Source organism: Hetaerina americana, unplaced genomic scaffold (genome assembly GCF_022747635.1).
Source record: "Hetaerina americana unplaced genomic scaffold, ioHetAmer1.1.p SCAF_62, whole genome shotgun sequence".
Taxonomy (NCBI): Eukaryota; Metazoa; Arthropoda; class Insecta; order Odonata; family Calopterygidae; genus Hetaerina; species Hetaerina americana.
Genome location: NW_027287228.1, coordinates 133472 through 146693, shown reverse-complemented (window position 1 = coordinate 146693; position 13222 = coordinate 133472). Strand labels below are relative to the sequence as shown.

Genomic DNA, 13222 nt, shown 5'->3' with positions numbered 1-13222 from the left:
TTTGGGGGTAGGTTATTGCATTGTAGCAAATCGTGCATCCTACGAGAGCTATCCAGAAAGTAACCTAAGTTTTGAAATAAAATATGAACCTAGTGACCAGACAAATTTTTATTATATACTTTTGAAGGGCACAATCTTATACTATTTTTCTACGTATTCATCATTCCAATTGAAGCATTTGTAATAACGATGCACGAGATTTTCATTTCAGTCTCGGAAGAAATCTGCCGCCTTACAACCTTTCAACCACTTGCGTACACTAGCATTCAATTCTGCGTGTCTGTCAAAGCGCTGTAGTGTTGCAAGCCACCAAGTCCAGCGAGAGATCCGTAATCGCGTAAATCAGCGATTTCATGGATTCTTTTGTTGATTAAGACCGTCAGCTCATCTGTCGCCACTGCGGTGTGTCCTCTCGTCATGTGAACATTGTTGCTGTGGCCATTTGAGAATGCACCACCGCCTTCACTCATTACTATTCCGTCTCCGAATACACACTTCACTAAGTTGCCCATCAATATTTCAATTGGATTGTGTTAGTGTTTCGCCAGTAAAAACCCAATCACGGATCGCACTTGACAACTCGCGGGATTTTCTATTGTAACGCACATTTTAAAAGTTCGCAGGGTGAGCAAAGTAGAAGAATGTCAGTCTGTCTGGACCATACACTACCACAGTGGGATGCGTGGACTGAGTGTAGGGACGCTTATAAACCAATATGGTGGCTCTAGCCCTACCCACTTAAGCCGAAACGTAAGTTACTTTCTTGAAAGGCCTCTTAAATTTCTTAGGCTCGTCTAATAAGTATTATTCAATGCAATTCAGACTTATCCTCAAGACATATCCGATCAATTTCCCTTGTCTTCGGTAAGTTCCCTCCCTACGCCCAATAAAAATTACTCTTTCATTTGTTATCCTGTCTGTCCAGTACACCATATTTTCATCGCCTCCAATCTTTCTATCTCTACCGTTCCTATCGCCCAAGTCTCGCGTCCTAGACTAGACTAGACACAATGGATAACTTATAATGAGTCGTGTCTGTATGGCTATACTGTATGTCCTTGTTGTTAGTTCTTTTTAATTTTGATGGAGAGTCTTCTTCGCCATTCCCATTTTGCTCTCGCTGCCTTAATACATGTCAAAATGTGTCCATTTGCGTGCCTTTACTTATTCTTCTTCGGAGATATCACCCATCGCTGTCACCCATCGCACACCGCTAACTCCCGGCTCCTAATATTCCGTCCGGCTTCTTCTGTATAGACGTAATAAAATTAGAAATTAAAAATGAAGCAAATTAACGTTTCCCATTAACTCTCTCTATTAATAATAAAAGAAAAATAAGGCGAATGAATAATTTTAAATCCACGTAAAAGTGATTTTAATTCCACTTTTCAATCTGAGCGTTATAAAATGTCTTTTTATTTTGGGGAGGGGAGGTAGATATTTTCTCCTCGGTATTTTTTTTCTTATTTTGTAATCAGTTCTGTTTCCGTCTATGTCGGCCCATTTTGCTTGCGCCTTCGATGGCGTCACAATTACTCCTTTTTCTTTGTTTGCTCACCTTGGAAGCCTTCTCTTCTCCTTTCCTTCGCCCATGAGCGAGCAGCGAGGATCCCTGGGTGCTTTTGGGAGGCATCGGTTTGGAGGCATCGCCAACACAAAGATCCAAGGCGAGACATAAACTTTCATTAAAATACAGAAACCGTTTCGATTTTGACGCCGATGCGGAGAAGGAATAACTCTAGCGCCGAAATACGGACGCAGGCAGGCGAGACCATTGGTAAGTCGGCTTATCGGGGAAATTAGCTGCAGAACGGATTGATATACTACTTGCAGTATGAGAAATCGTTTTTCCCTCGCCATAATTCGAGATCGCAAAAGTGGGAAACAATTTGCGAGACATAAAAATCATAAATTACTGCATTGGCTGCTGACCCGGTATAATCACCTTTGCCATGCGCCATATCGCCACCTTGTAGGGCACGACGTAGACTCGGGTGTTGATTGAAACCGCTGGAGAGGAGCATCTCCTCACATTGATGGCCACCAGTTCGACCTCCGCCGTCCTCCCTCCTCCTTCCCATTGACCATGCAACCACCTTAATTTATTTCATATGGTAATACGCATTTAGTTATTTGCCTGAAGGTCATTGCAACGCTTTTCACCAATGTTTATGGCATGGATTCGGTTGCCTCTTTGCTTCCGAACGGCACGCGTCGTTGTGAGTGGTGCGAGTTTGAGAAATATCGCTTGAATGCTTCGATATTGCTGCAGCAATAGTTCAAGAGTTGCCTGCATCGGTTGTGCGCATCGCCAAATTGCTACGCAGTCGCCTCCAGAATCGCATTGCATGTCTCGGACACTCTTTGCCGTTTCTCCCCAGTGCTCTCCTGCGCTCCAAATATCGATTTTTTCGCCATTTTCCCGTTGGACATGGCGTCTCTCCTTCTTACTTACGAACGGGATTCGGTGCTCCCCTGCGAACTACAAGTATTGTGTCTTTTTTTATCCCCCATCGCTGGTCACGTGAATCACCTCAGTCGGCTCTGCAATAGCCGTGGTTTTGCTGGGACTTGCCCGCGTGGGTGGGAGTAGTCGACGCTAGAGCACTAGAGTGCATCATCGGTGCCCGGTGAGAGTCTTGGCTTCCATTTCCGGGGCCCGGGTTCGAATCCCGACGATGGCTGTTTTTTCATCGTATCCCCGATCCCTTCTGGGGGTGCCATCTGAAAACCACTTCAATCCGTCGGATGGGATTTCATGACATTCCACCCTTCCGTTGTCTATTTTCGAGATTTTTCTATTATCGGGCGCCGGGTTTCCACTCTCCACCCTTACCCTGGAAGTCCTCCCCCTGCCAATTAACCCAACATATCATCCCTATAATGACGCAGATGACCTCAACTGTCGGTCATATCTCCTCTCTGCTAACTACCACGAACAATCGCGAATCGGACTCCGTAACTAGGACGCAGCATCGTGGGATTCCCGAATAGCGCATCGTTTGCACGAATTTTTCGAAAACATTCGACCCTTCCACCCCCCACCCCCAATATTCCCCAGAATCCCCGAAGAAATCGCGTGAATCTGTCCCGAATGAATGTCCTCCCGCCTAAGGAGTGGCCGGCCACCCTTAGTACAAGGAGAAACTCAAGTCTTTTCTTCTGTCCACCTGCTTCCCTTCTTCCCGAATCCATTCCATCCCCCCCCCACCCCACCCCCTCCTCCCCTCCATCCCTCCTTAACCCAGGAGTCCATTCCCTCCCCTGCAGCACCCCCACCCCCCGCTTCGGCCGAAGGGGTGGGGAGACGCGCTGCCCCCCCCACCCCCTCCCCTGCCCCGAGCACCCGAAGGAGCAATCCCATAGACGTCGCCTCCCTCCATTGTCTTCGGATCTCTCCCGTCTGCCAACCGAACTCCCGAAAAGAAATAAAACGCTTATCGATGGAACCCCGTCGTCTCTCCGAACTCTCTCTCCCGAGGGAAGCGCGCATTTATTTCCCTCTCTCTCTCAACAAGTTTCATTTTCCTCTCTCGAACCCATTTTTCCCGCCCCTCCTCCCCGTCCGACGAAACCCCTGCTTGGGGCGACCCTGGAAGTCACCGGCGAAACATCGTGCCAATTTCCGTTTCCCTCTGTGATTGACGTGGTCTGGTCAGTGGCCCACGACTGGCAGCATGCTACCAGGAAGCAACAATACGGCGCAACAATAGTGTAAACATGGCCGCTTCTCTTTCGACATAAACCACAGAGAAACGGCGACCTCTCATTCGTTCATTCAGTGGTGATTGGGGGGGGGGGGTTAATAATATGTAAATGCATCGACCAATGAAAGTTCAAAATGGTGATTCACCTTATAAACTATCAGGTCTGGACTGCATGGAAGTTCTTAAATAGCTCCTATGTCCATTTAAACAGTCTCCCCTCGACCAGGTCAGGCAGACACACGCACGCACACAGGGGCGTGTGTGTGACGACAGAGGCCTTCAAAGAGCAGCAGTCACAGCCATTATGGTCTCTCTCTCTCTCTCTACAGGCATCCGTGAAATTCAGAAGCGCTGTATGAAACTTCTGTTGCACGCCAAGAGGACCGAATGCGTATGGAAATTGTACGTGTGAGGACATCTAGCATTCAAGAAAGTACGAGATTAAATAATTATTTAAATTTTAAAGTGTTCATTTGTCCTCGCCCCCGTTCGTACCCCTGTGCTTGGGCGTCGGGGGGATGGGGCATTCATCATTATGCTAAGGCCCGCATTAAAAAGTCGAGTCGACACATATCTACGTTTGCTCTAAAAAAAAGAAAGGTGAGAGTGTTTCAAGGATTGATGGGAGACTCTTAGTATAGCGGAGGGTAACGTCGTGGCCCTCCAAAGATTATTAATGGTGATGTGGCGCTAATTAATCGAAGAAATGTGTCGCTGTCACTTGGGCCAGCCAGCGCTACTCACCCACGGCTTTTCACATTCTCGCCTTCGACTGGATGACCACATCGGGCTCGCATCGTGATATTCACTCGGATATGCGTTCGGAAGCCAGAAAAAATCACTCGCAGCGATATTTTTCTTCCGGAAAACATTATTATTTTCAGTTTTCTTGAATGTGACCCTAACATTCGTCTCTGTTGGTCATATCTTGTTCCAGATTTGGTCGATCTTGTTCCAGATTTATTGAATATTTGAAAACGCTCAGCATGTTGGCGTATGACTGACGTTGGATGTGATTAGCTCGTACTATAAAGGTAACCAGGGAAAGGTCGCGGCCGCGCCGTAGAGATGGGAAGTACGATGTCGAAATCCGGTTTCGTTGCCGTTACGCTTGGGCAACAAATTCACCCTTCGCCGCGTAATGAAAGCGAGGGTGCCTTATCCACAAGAGAAGGGCTACTTCTGTGTACAAAAGACAGTATTTTAAGATTCCAGCGGGGGTGAGTAGTGTGTAGCAGATAGGGGCACCGTCCCAGTTTTCAGGCCCGACGGTAGATATTTTAGTACCAAGCAAGCCACCGCTAGGGTGTTTGGCAGGGAGTGATTAACACACCAGACTAACTTTTACCCAAAATACTTTTCCACCCCTACCGCGGTCGGACAGCATTATCCCTTATCGTTCGTAGAAAAAATGACATCTTAAATGTATCTCTTCTGTACTTAATCTCAATACTTTTGTTGACACGCAATAGTTTCCCACGCCTCTCTCTCTCTCTCTCTTCAATGCTGCTTCCTTCAGGCTACGTAGCATATGATCTGAAGTCAATTTCATGCTTCAGGTTCTTGAAGAAAGCAGCCGTGGGACGTCCTCTTGGTTTCTTCCCTACAACTTTTACTTCAAATATGTTCCTAAGGAATTGGTTATGCTTACGGTAAATGCCCGATTAATTTCGCTCCTATTTGTCCTTTTTTTCACGCCCTCCGTCGAATGGGACGTTAAAACTTCGTGACCCCTGGGTGAATTTCGTCATAAGAGTAGGCTAATGTCGACGCCGGGTTTCTCTCTCTCTCTCCACCCTAATTCCATTCCCTGAAACATCCCTAATAGTGCAAATGATCTCAGCTGGCGGTCGCCTCCCGTCGTCACAACTGCCACCTCTCGGTTGCGTCTGCGGCGCCGTGTCCCGGCGGTCACGTGATTGCCGCCTTCCCCGGCCAACGGGGAACGGTCAATTCCCTGTTATTGGGGTGCGCTTCCCCCCCCCACCCAACCCCCACTCGCCCCCTGTCTGTACTCAAGGTTGAATGGAGAGTTTTTACGAAATGGACCAACAATTAAAGGCTATTGTCCTGTGGGAACATTAATTTTGACATGTTTGGCGCCCCCATCCGTCTCCCCTCGCCCCAATAGCAGAGCCATCGCGCGCAGATGGGCGCAATTCATCTTGAAATCTATTGCGGTTCCATCCCTGGACCCGTTGATCATACGTGCGTCTGCCGAACCACGCACTGGGGCCGTGGCTCTTTTTTCCGGAATGCCTTCCGGTCGTATCCGGCCTTTTCTCCTCGTCGACCACCATTCATTCCACGGGGGAGGATAGGGAGATAGGGTTGAGAGCAGGAATTGGGCACCTACTCGCGTGCGGGAAGGCCATATGTACGATGCGTTCTCTCCCTCTCACTTCACCTGGATGAAATTCGCGTGAAAAATACCTGGTGTACACGTGTGGAATGGGGATTTCAGACTACAGATGATGGATGCGCCCATGCTGTTTGTGGAACAGAGATTTGGCACTCATGTGCCTCATATTGTTGTGTGCCATCAACAAGAAGTGTCAGACGCGCGCGCGAGTTATAAATTGAAAAGGTGTTTGCATTATGTTCTGTTGAATATGTCAATGCCTCCAGAGCTCAGCACCAAATAAAGAGAATTCGCGGTCTGCATTAGTTTTTTGTTTTCATTTGAAGAAAACTGCTGCTGAATCATAATAGCGATTGCTTCGAGAAGCTTATGCATGGCGGAGACGCTCCATCGTAATATACACACGTGTGAACGATGGATTCAGGGCGTCTCTTAAGGGGTGACTTCCGATGTTTGCGGACAAGGAACACGGCCAAAAACAGCCGAAAAATATGCAAAAAAATGGCTTTGTCGTCCGCGACAAAAAAGGGAAAGATTTTTACTGGCGTGGTATCCACAAATTGTCCCAAGGATGGGAGAAAATGTCTAAAAAATAGAAATGGAGCACATTTTGAACGAAGGCCTTTTCATCATTCTTCCGAATTATTATTGTTTTTATTATTTTAATATCCGCATTTCGTACTTGTACACATAGTATATGGGTTTCATTCTCTTGAAAATATTCGCTCGGCAATAATTCCAGCAGCGTTGAAACGAGAGAGGAAGAAAAAATGCATAAAATTCAGCGAAAATGCCCTGATTTCGGGAATTCATCGCGCCGGTGTCCTTTAACGCCCCGTCCACACGAGAGAGGAGTCAAGTGGAGCGGGAAGCGACCACTCCGGCTAACGGGCGGCTGGGCTGACTGCCTGAGGGTGGACTTAGCACTCACTCACTCACCCCCCCTCGCCGATCACGGGTTGCGTCCTTGTGCTTTGCCATCGAGTTACGAAGCCTCCGGAGCTTGAAAGAGGAATCTTCCGCCCGAAATATCGATCGAGATTATTGGCCACCACATTCTTGACTCGAGTGCATAAGGAGAGGGGATATGTTAAGAAAAAATAAGACTAGCCAAAAATTTACGAATCACTTTTAACGGTAGAGATTTTTGCAAAATCAAACCAACAAATTTAAGAAAAAAATCAAGCAATGGCAGTGGACATCGTAAGATTAATGATTTCACATGAACTGACGCACGAGTTCAACGTAAGAATCTAATTAAAAATTGGCAACATTTTCCACAAAATAAAATTTATTAATGCGACCGGTTTCAATGTAACTACATCATTGTGAGGACCTAACGAGGATGATGTAGAGTCATGGAAACCGGTCGCATCAATAAATTTTATTTCGTGGGAAATGTTGCCAATTTTTAATTAATTATGATATTCCACCATATCACGCCATAAAACGTCTCTTTTTATTAGTAAGAATCTAAGTTCCTGCCCTCTTGTCAGTTATTAAATTCAATGAATGTTCGCGACGTATTGACAATTGCGAAAAAATTCGTAAATTTAACTGCTTCGATGTGTTTGATCTATTTGATTTTGAGGTGCCCGTCATCGGCTTCCCCATGTCAGTGAGACTTAATTCGGCAGAATTCTTCTTTCAAATGTACTTGCTGCATTATTCCTCGCCTTGAGTAATGCATTTCTTAAATATTCAAAGAAACTGCGGGGGATACCGCGACATTGAAATTTATCAACGGAGTCATCCACTAATAGTGCATTACAATTCAACAATATGGCAGCGTGGAAATCATTCGCCTTGGCTGGGATGCGAGCCCTCCTCCCATGCACGGTCGAATGCTTTTTTAGCCAGATAAGCTACCGAGGCGCCCTTTAACACTCCGGAATGTTGGCGGCTTTAAAGCAACTAGATGTTGTGACGTAATATCGTACATACATTCAATGTCGCACGTATATTCGGGGTAGTCCAAAGGTTAAAGCCAACTTTCAAACACTACATGTTTGGACGGATTCAAGAAAGAAACTAGTAATGAAATTCGAAGTGTGAAGAGGACGCCTCAGTAGCTTAACTGACTAAAGCAGTGGTCCAGGCATCCGACAGATCCGTGTTCGATTCCCGGGCAAGGCGAATGATTTTTGCTCTTTAAAATGGTTGTATTTCTTAAAAAGGGCTTTCATATAAATGCACATCTTTCAAGCACGATCGATTAAAGCATAAACAAATGTCAACAGTTCATTTATATTTTTTACGGATGTAATCATATTTTTCTTGAATGTGCTCAATGATCCTTTTAAAAAAGCAATCGGCTTAGGTTTTTGTTTTGTTTCAATTGTTTATTTTTTAAATAAAATATATTAATGATAAAAAATCTTTTATTTTGTTATTTATGTAGTAATAGAAATTTTCAAGCTTAAAATAAAATGCCTATAGGTATTGAAGCATATTACAGATGTCATTTTTTTAAATTAAGGGTGTAGGTGTAATTGGGTTCAACAAATATGTACAAGTCATTTGAATATTACTCTTTGCTAGATTGTTAATCAGTTCATGTCTAAAATATAGAGTATTTTTGAGATTGATGAGAACTGGACCTAGCATGTTGAAGAGAACGCAAATTAAATTTTCCTTTCCTTCCTAACGATAGTGATGGATACTGATTTACCTATTCTATTGCATGTTCTTTCTTCAGTTATCTTGAGTATTCTTGAGTATCGCACTTATCTTAGTCTTTGTGTATTTCTTGAAGGCGTCATCGTTCAAATTATCTAATGGGTACTTCGTAATGAATATTATTTCGTAATAATTTTAAAATGCATCACCTTATTCACAATTGAAGCATCATAATGAATGAATCGATTTGGTATGCGCTTATGTGTGTGTCTTTCAATATCTCACTCCTGATTGGTTGATTTTCATGTGCATTTCAGTGCTGAGGGAGGACTTCCGAGGGGAGCCCAAGGACACTCGGGTGGCGGCTGGAGAGACGGCCCTTCTGGAGTGCTCACCCCCCAAAGGACACCCGGAGCCCACAGTCACTTGGAAACGAGATGGAATGTCCCTGGATGTGGACACTGGGAAAAGGTGACACGATCCCTCCCGCCCACTGCTCTGCCCTTCTCTCTCCTGCCCCACCCCTCCCTCTATGTCTTCCGTCCTTCGATGCCAAGGAGTGAGTGAGTGGGTCAATCACTCCTTGAAGAAGCATGTAAGGAATAAAAGGGAAACGCAAAAGCTATCAATTATTCAAATAAAGCATTATGTGTATTTAAGTTTTTATGTAATATAATTATTAAAACCCTAGTTTCAAATTCAGTATGACTTCAGTGCAATCCTAAAAATGAATTAATTTCAGCATTGTACCCCAACAAAACCACTTCCACATGCGATTGGATAAGATCCTTCAACATTAGTTTACGTATTAAACAGGTGTGAATTTATTTGAGGAATATTTAATACCTTTATGTAGGAATAAATGTCGTAATCCAGGGGTAGAATATTGGACTGCTGACCAGAGAACCTCGGTTCTATTCCCGGCAAGTCTCTCTGATCACCCTCTGCCATTCACCCAAGCTTTGTGATTTTTTGGGGACCATAGGTACCTGGGGAAACCAAAGGTACTAGAAGGAAAGGAACTGCCCTTACTACCCTGATGTGTGTATTCCAAATACTATCGGACTTAGCAGTGGCTGAACTCTGCCATGACCAACCAAACCGACCTTCAAATATGATCGTTTGATTACAATATACCTCAGCATGCAAACACAAGAGTTATTTGGATATCTGAGGGCAGAGGTCACTTTATACAAAGCTCTAAAACAATTGAAATTGTAACGCCAGGGCTGTGAGGTCGGTGCCTTCTCCCAGGGTAGCTTATAGTTTCCCAGGAGGATATGATGAAAAATTCATAGTTAAGGTTAAGTTGGGGATACTTAAAAACATCATCTAGTTTTGACCCTAGGATCATTCTATCAATAGTTCCATTATACATGAATCTTGCATTATTGAGTAATTTTAGAAATGATTTAAACCAAGATAACCAGAGATTCTGTTCCTTCTGTTTGATGAAAGTATGAATGTGTTCGGTAATATGATGATGAACATATCAGAACTTCATTAATTTATTCTTTATTATGTATTATTGACTGCTATACACAATGACTTCCATGCTCTAACCGATGGGTTTTCATCTATTGCAGGATTCGTGTTGTTGACGGAGGGAACCTTCTCATAACTGATGTCCGACAAAGTGATGAAGGGAAATATCATTGCATTGCTCAGAATATGGTCGGAACTCGAGAAACTGCCCCAGCTGTTCTTACTGTTCATGGTATGCAAGACCATTTTTCATCTGTTCAAAATGTACATTCAGTATAGAAAATTACCACATTCTTTCCCAACAATAGTCATTCCATTTAAAGTGTAATTGTGTACATGACGTTGTATATGCTGCTGGAAAAATTAAAAATTTGTAGTTGACAGAATTTCTGATTAATTGACTAAAATCCTGTGCACCATTATTCGAAGCAAAATTGCAGTGATTGATACACTTGAACGGATACTTCTCTACCTTATCATTGTATTAATTTCATGCTTTATGTAAGTGTAAATTATATGTCTCAATCTTCATACATTTCTTCTAGTGTTAAATGTTATTATATTGCAAATAATGGTATTTTCACTGATGGTGATTTAAACCACGAGAAAAGTATTTCCCATATCAGCCCTCGCGATAATGAAATATTCGTCTCCCTCTAGTTAAACCATTTGTGAGCAAGGAACCGCAGGACGCAACGGTGGTGGCGGGTGAGGCCGTGGAATTCGAGTGCCGTGTTGGTGGGGATCCCCCTCCCGAGATCCTCTGGCGCAGGGGAGATGGGAAGATGCCCGTTGGCCGGGCCCGTGTCCTCACAGACAAGTCGTTGCGAATAGAGCGAGTCTCACCGGAAGATGAGGGGGTGTACATCTGCGATGCGGAGAACATTGTTGGTGCTGTGTCAGCCTCTGCCGCCCTTGCAGTCCACTGTAAGTTTATTTTATCTTTTAATCTCATGTTATATCACCGAACAGGGAAAGTGCCCATGGGAAGGTAACAGGAAGAAAACAGGTAACAGAAGGAAACAGAAGGAAAACAGGGAAGGTTTTGGGTGAAGTGCTTTTGGTGCTCTCAGTCCTGGTGCCCTTTTGATCTGGGGACTCCAACATTGAAAAGCATCATGATGACTTTGTCTTGTTCCAATGCTACAATTGTAAAGTGTGAAAATCTTTTGCAGCAGACTGCTGGAAAAACTAGCTCTGTCAAATTAAAAAAAACCTTGTATTCATGGCCAGCCTCTAAAGCTCTGTACTGAGTGAATGAATTTTTTATTCACAAGGAAACGATTATGATTTTTGGATGTGTCATATGCTTAATGCACAGGCTTGTGTTGTATGTCTGATGTACTGATATGTATCTTGTATGCAGTATGTTCTGTTTGACAAGGCCTATTGAATGGCTACTTCATGACCAATAAAATAATTATTATTATTATTGTTATTATTGCCTAAGCCTGGGATTCAAACAAGGATCCCTCAATGGCTACTGTGGAGTTCTCTTACTCTATGAAATTTTAAATCCCCATCTAGGCGAATGATTTTTACACTCTGAAATCGTTGCATTGAAATGCAAATTAGCGGATGGCTAGGTTACTGTCAAAGTTTCTCCCGCAGTTTCTTTGAATTAATCTTGTTTAAATGTTCAATTTCCATGCCTGCTTTCTGGTTGAAATTCAGCTGTAATTATTCTATTCAACTCTCCCAGTGATATTTAATCAATTTATACTCATGCCAGAAGTTACAGTGTTATTGTGTCATTGTCTATGTTGGTGTTATTATGAAATAATCACATATTAATGATGCATAATGTACTTCAAAATAAACTGTAAACCCTTTGCGTTAAATCCAAGAAAAGAACCATTAAAAACCTCTGGAGATAACAAAAAAAATTTATTTCATACGAAGGGTATGAAAAAACTTAAGTTTCTTAAAGTTTTGATTTTTGATGAAGCATAAGGGGTTGCTTGACTTGTGTTTTGAATCAAGAGTAAGTGCTCCAGAATGTTGAGCTTGCAGTAGGTGGGGGGTAGTCAGGCAAAGTTGGTTGCAATCATTCTCTTTGACATGTACATGAGGTCCTTGGTTCTCATTTCAGCACCACCTGTGTTCTTGACGCGCCCCATGGATCAGTCAATTGTTCCCAGTTCACAAGCCACGTTTGAATGCCGAGCTTCTGGCAATCCTCCTCCGTCTGTCTTCTGGACAAAGGAAGGCAGTCAAGTGCTCATGTTTCCTGGGAATGCTTATGGAAGACTACGTGTGGAGAGAGAAGGCACACTTATCATCCAGGTTTGTTTCTCCAAATTCTAATTAATATGAATGAAGTTTTCTTCCGTCTTTTCCATGTCCAAGCTACATCAAGCAGTGGAACCCATAATAGCAGACAGGCACCTCCAGATTAGGAGCCAGAAATACTTATCCTGAAGAGGGGAACATGGGAAATGTTTGATGTGTACCCTGTCAGTAAAGGTCACCTTTGTTTATTGGCAAAGGCCTTTCCACATTCACAAGCACCATTCGAGCAATCAATGAAGAGGGTATCTAATGACATTGGCCTACATTGCAGTGCTTAAGTCCTCTTTAAGCTTTTATCATTAAAGTGAACTGCAAAGATGTGCCAGAACATGGGAATATTGGTGATGGAAGCATAGTTATTTCCACCTCTTACAAAGGCAAATTTTTTGAACTCTATGAACTGATATATTTTTTCTTAATATTATAAAGGAATAGCAATGATGAGAAAATATGAATCACTGACAACGGGTGGTTTTATTAATTTGCTATGCTATTAAACACAACTCCATCAAAAAACAATGATATACATTTGTAAACATAGTGGTATATGATAAAAAATGAATAAAATGAAATATGATAAACATAATGGTGGGATGTGTGCAGGTTTGGGTGAATATTACATTTAATGCTTAGCAAAAATAAACAGAGGAACTCAAAAATGTTACTTAATGTTTATTCTATTAATGAAGCATATATAAGTTACGAACTGAACTTGACTGTTGCTCACCCAATCTCAATTTATCAATCATCAGTGTCC

General features: G+C 43.2%; 1 protein-coding gene across 2 annotated transcripts in view; it reads left to right on the top strand.

The window, feature by feature from the left end:
• LOC139695710 (protein sax-3-like) overlaps window positions 1-13222 on the top strand; it is a 214842-nt gene that overhangs the window by 181374 nt on the left and 20246 nt on the right. For both annotated transcript variants that reach the window (XM_071594496.1, XM_071594495.1), the window contains exons 2-5: window positions 9006-9159; window positions 10275-10405; window positions 10834-11100; window positions 12266-12459. In XM_071594496.1, the coding sequence (XP_071450597.1) occupies window positions 9006-9159; window positions 10275-10405; window positions 10834-11100; window positions 12266-12459 (746 nt within the window). The remainder of the gene's footprint in view (window positions 1-9005; window positions 9160-10274; window positions 10406-10833; window positions 11101-12265; window positions 12460-13222) is intronic.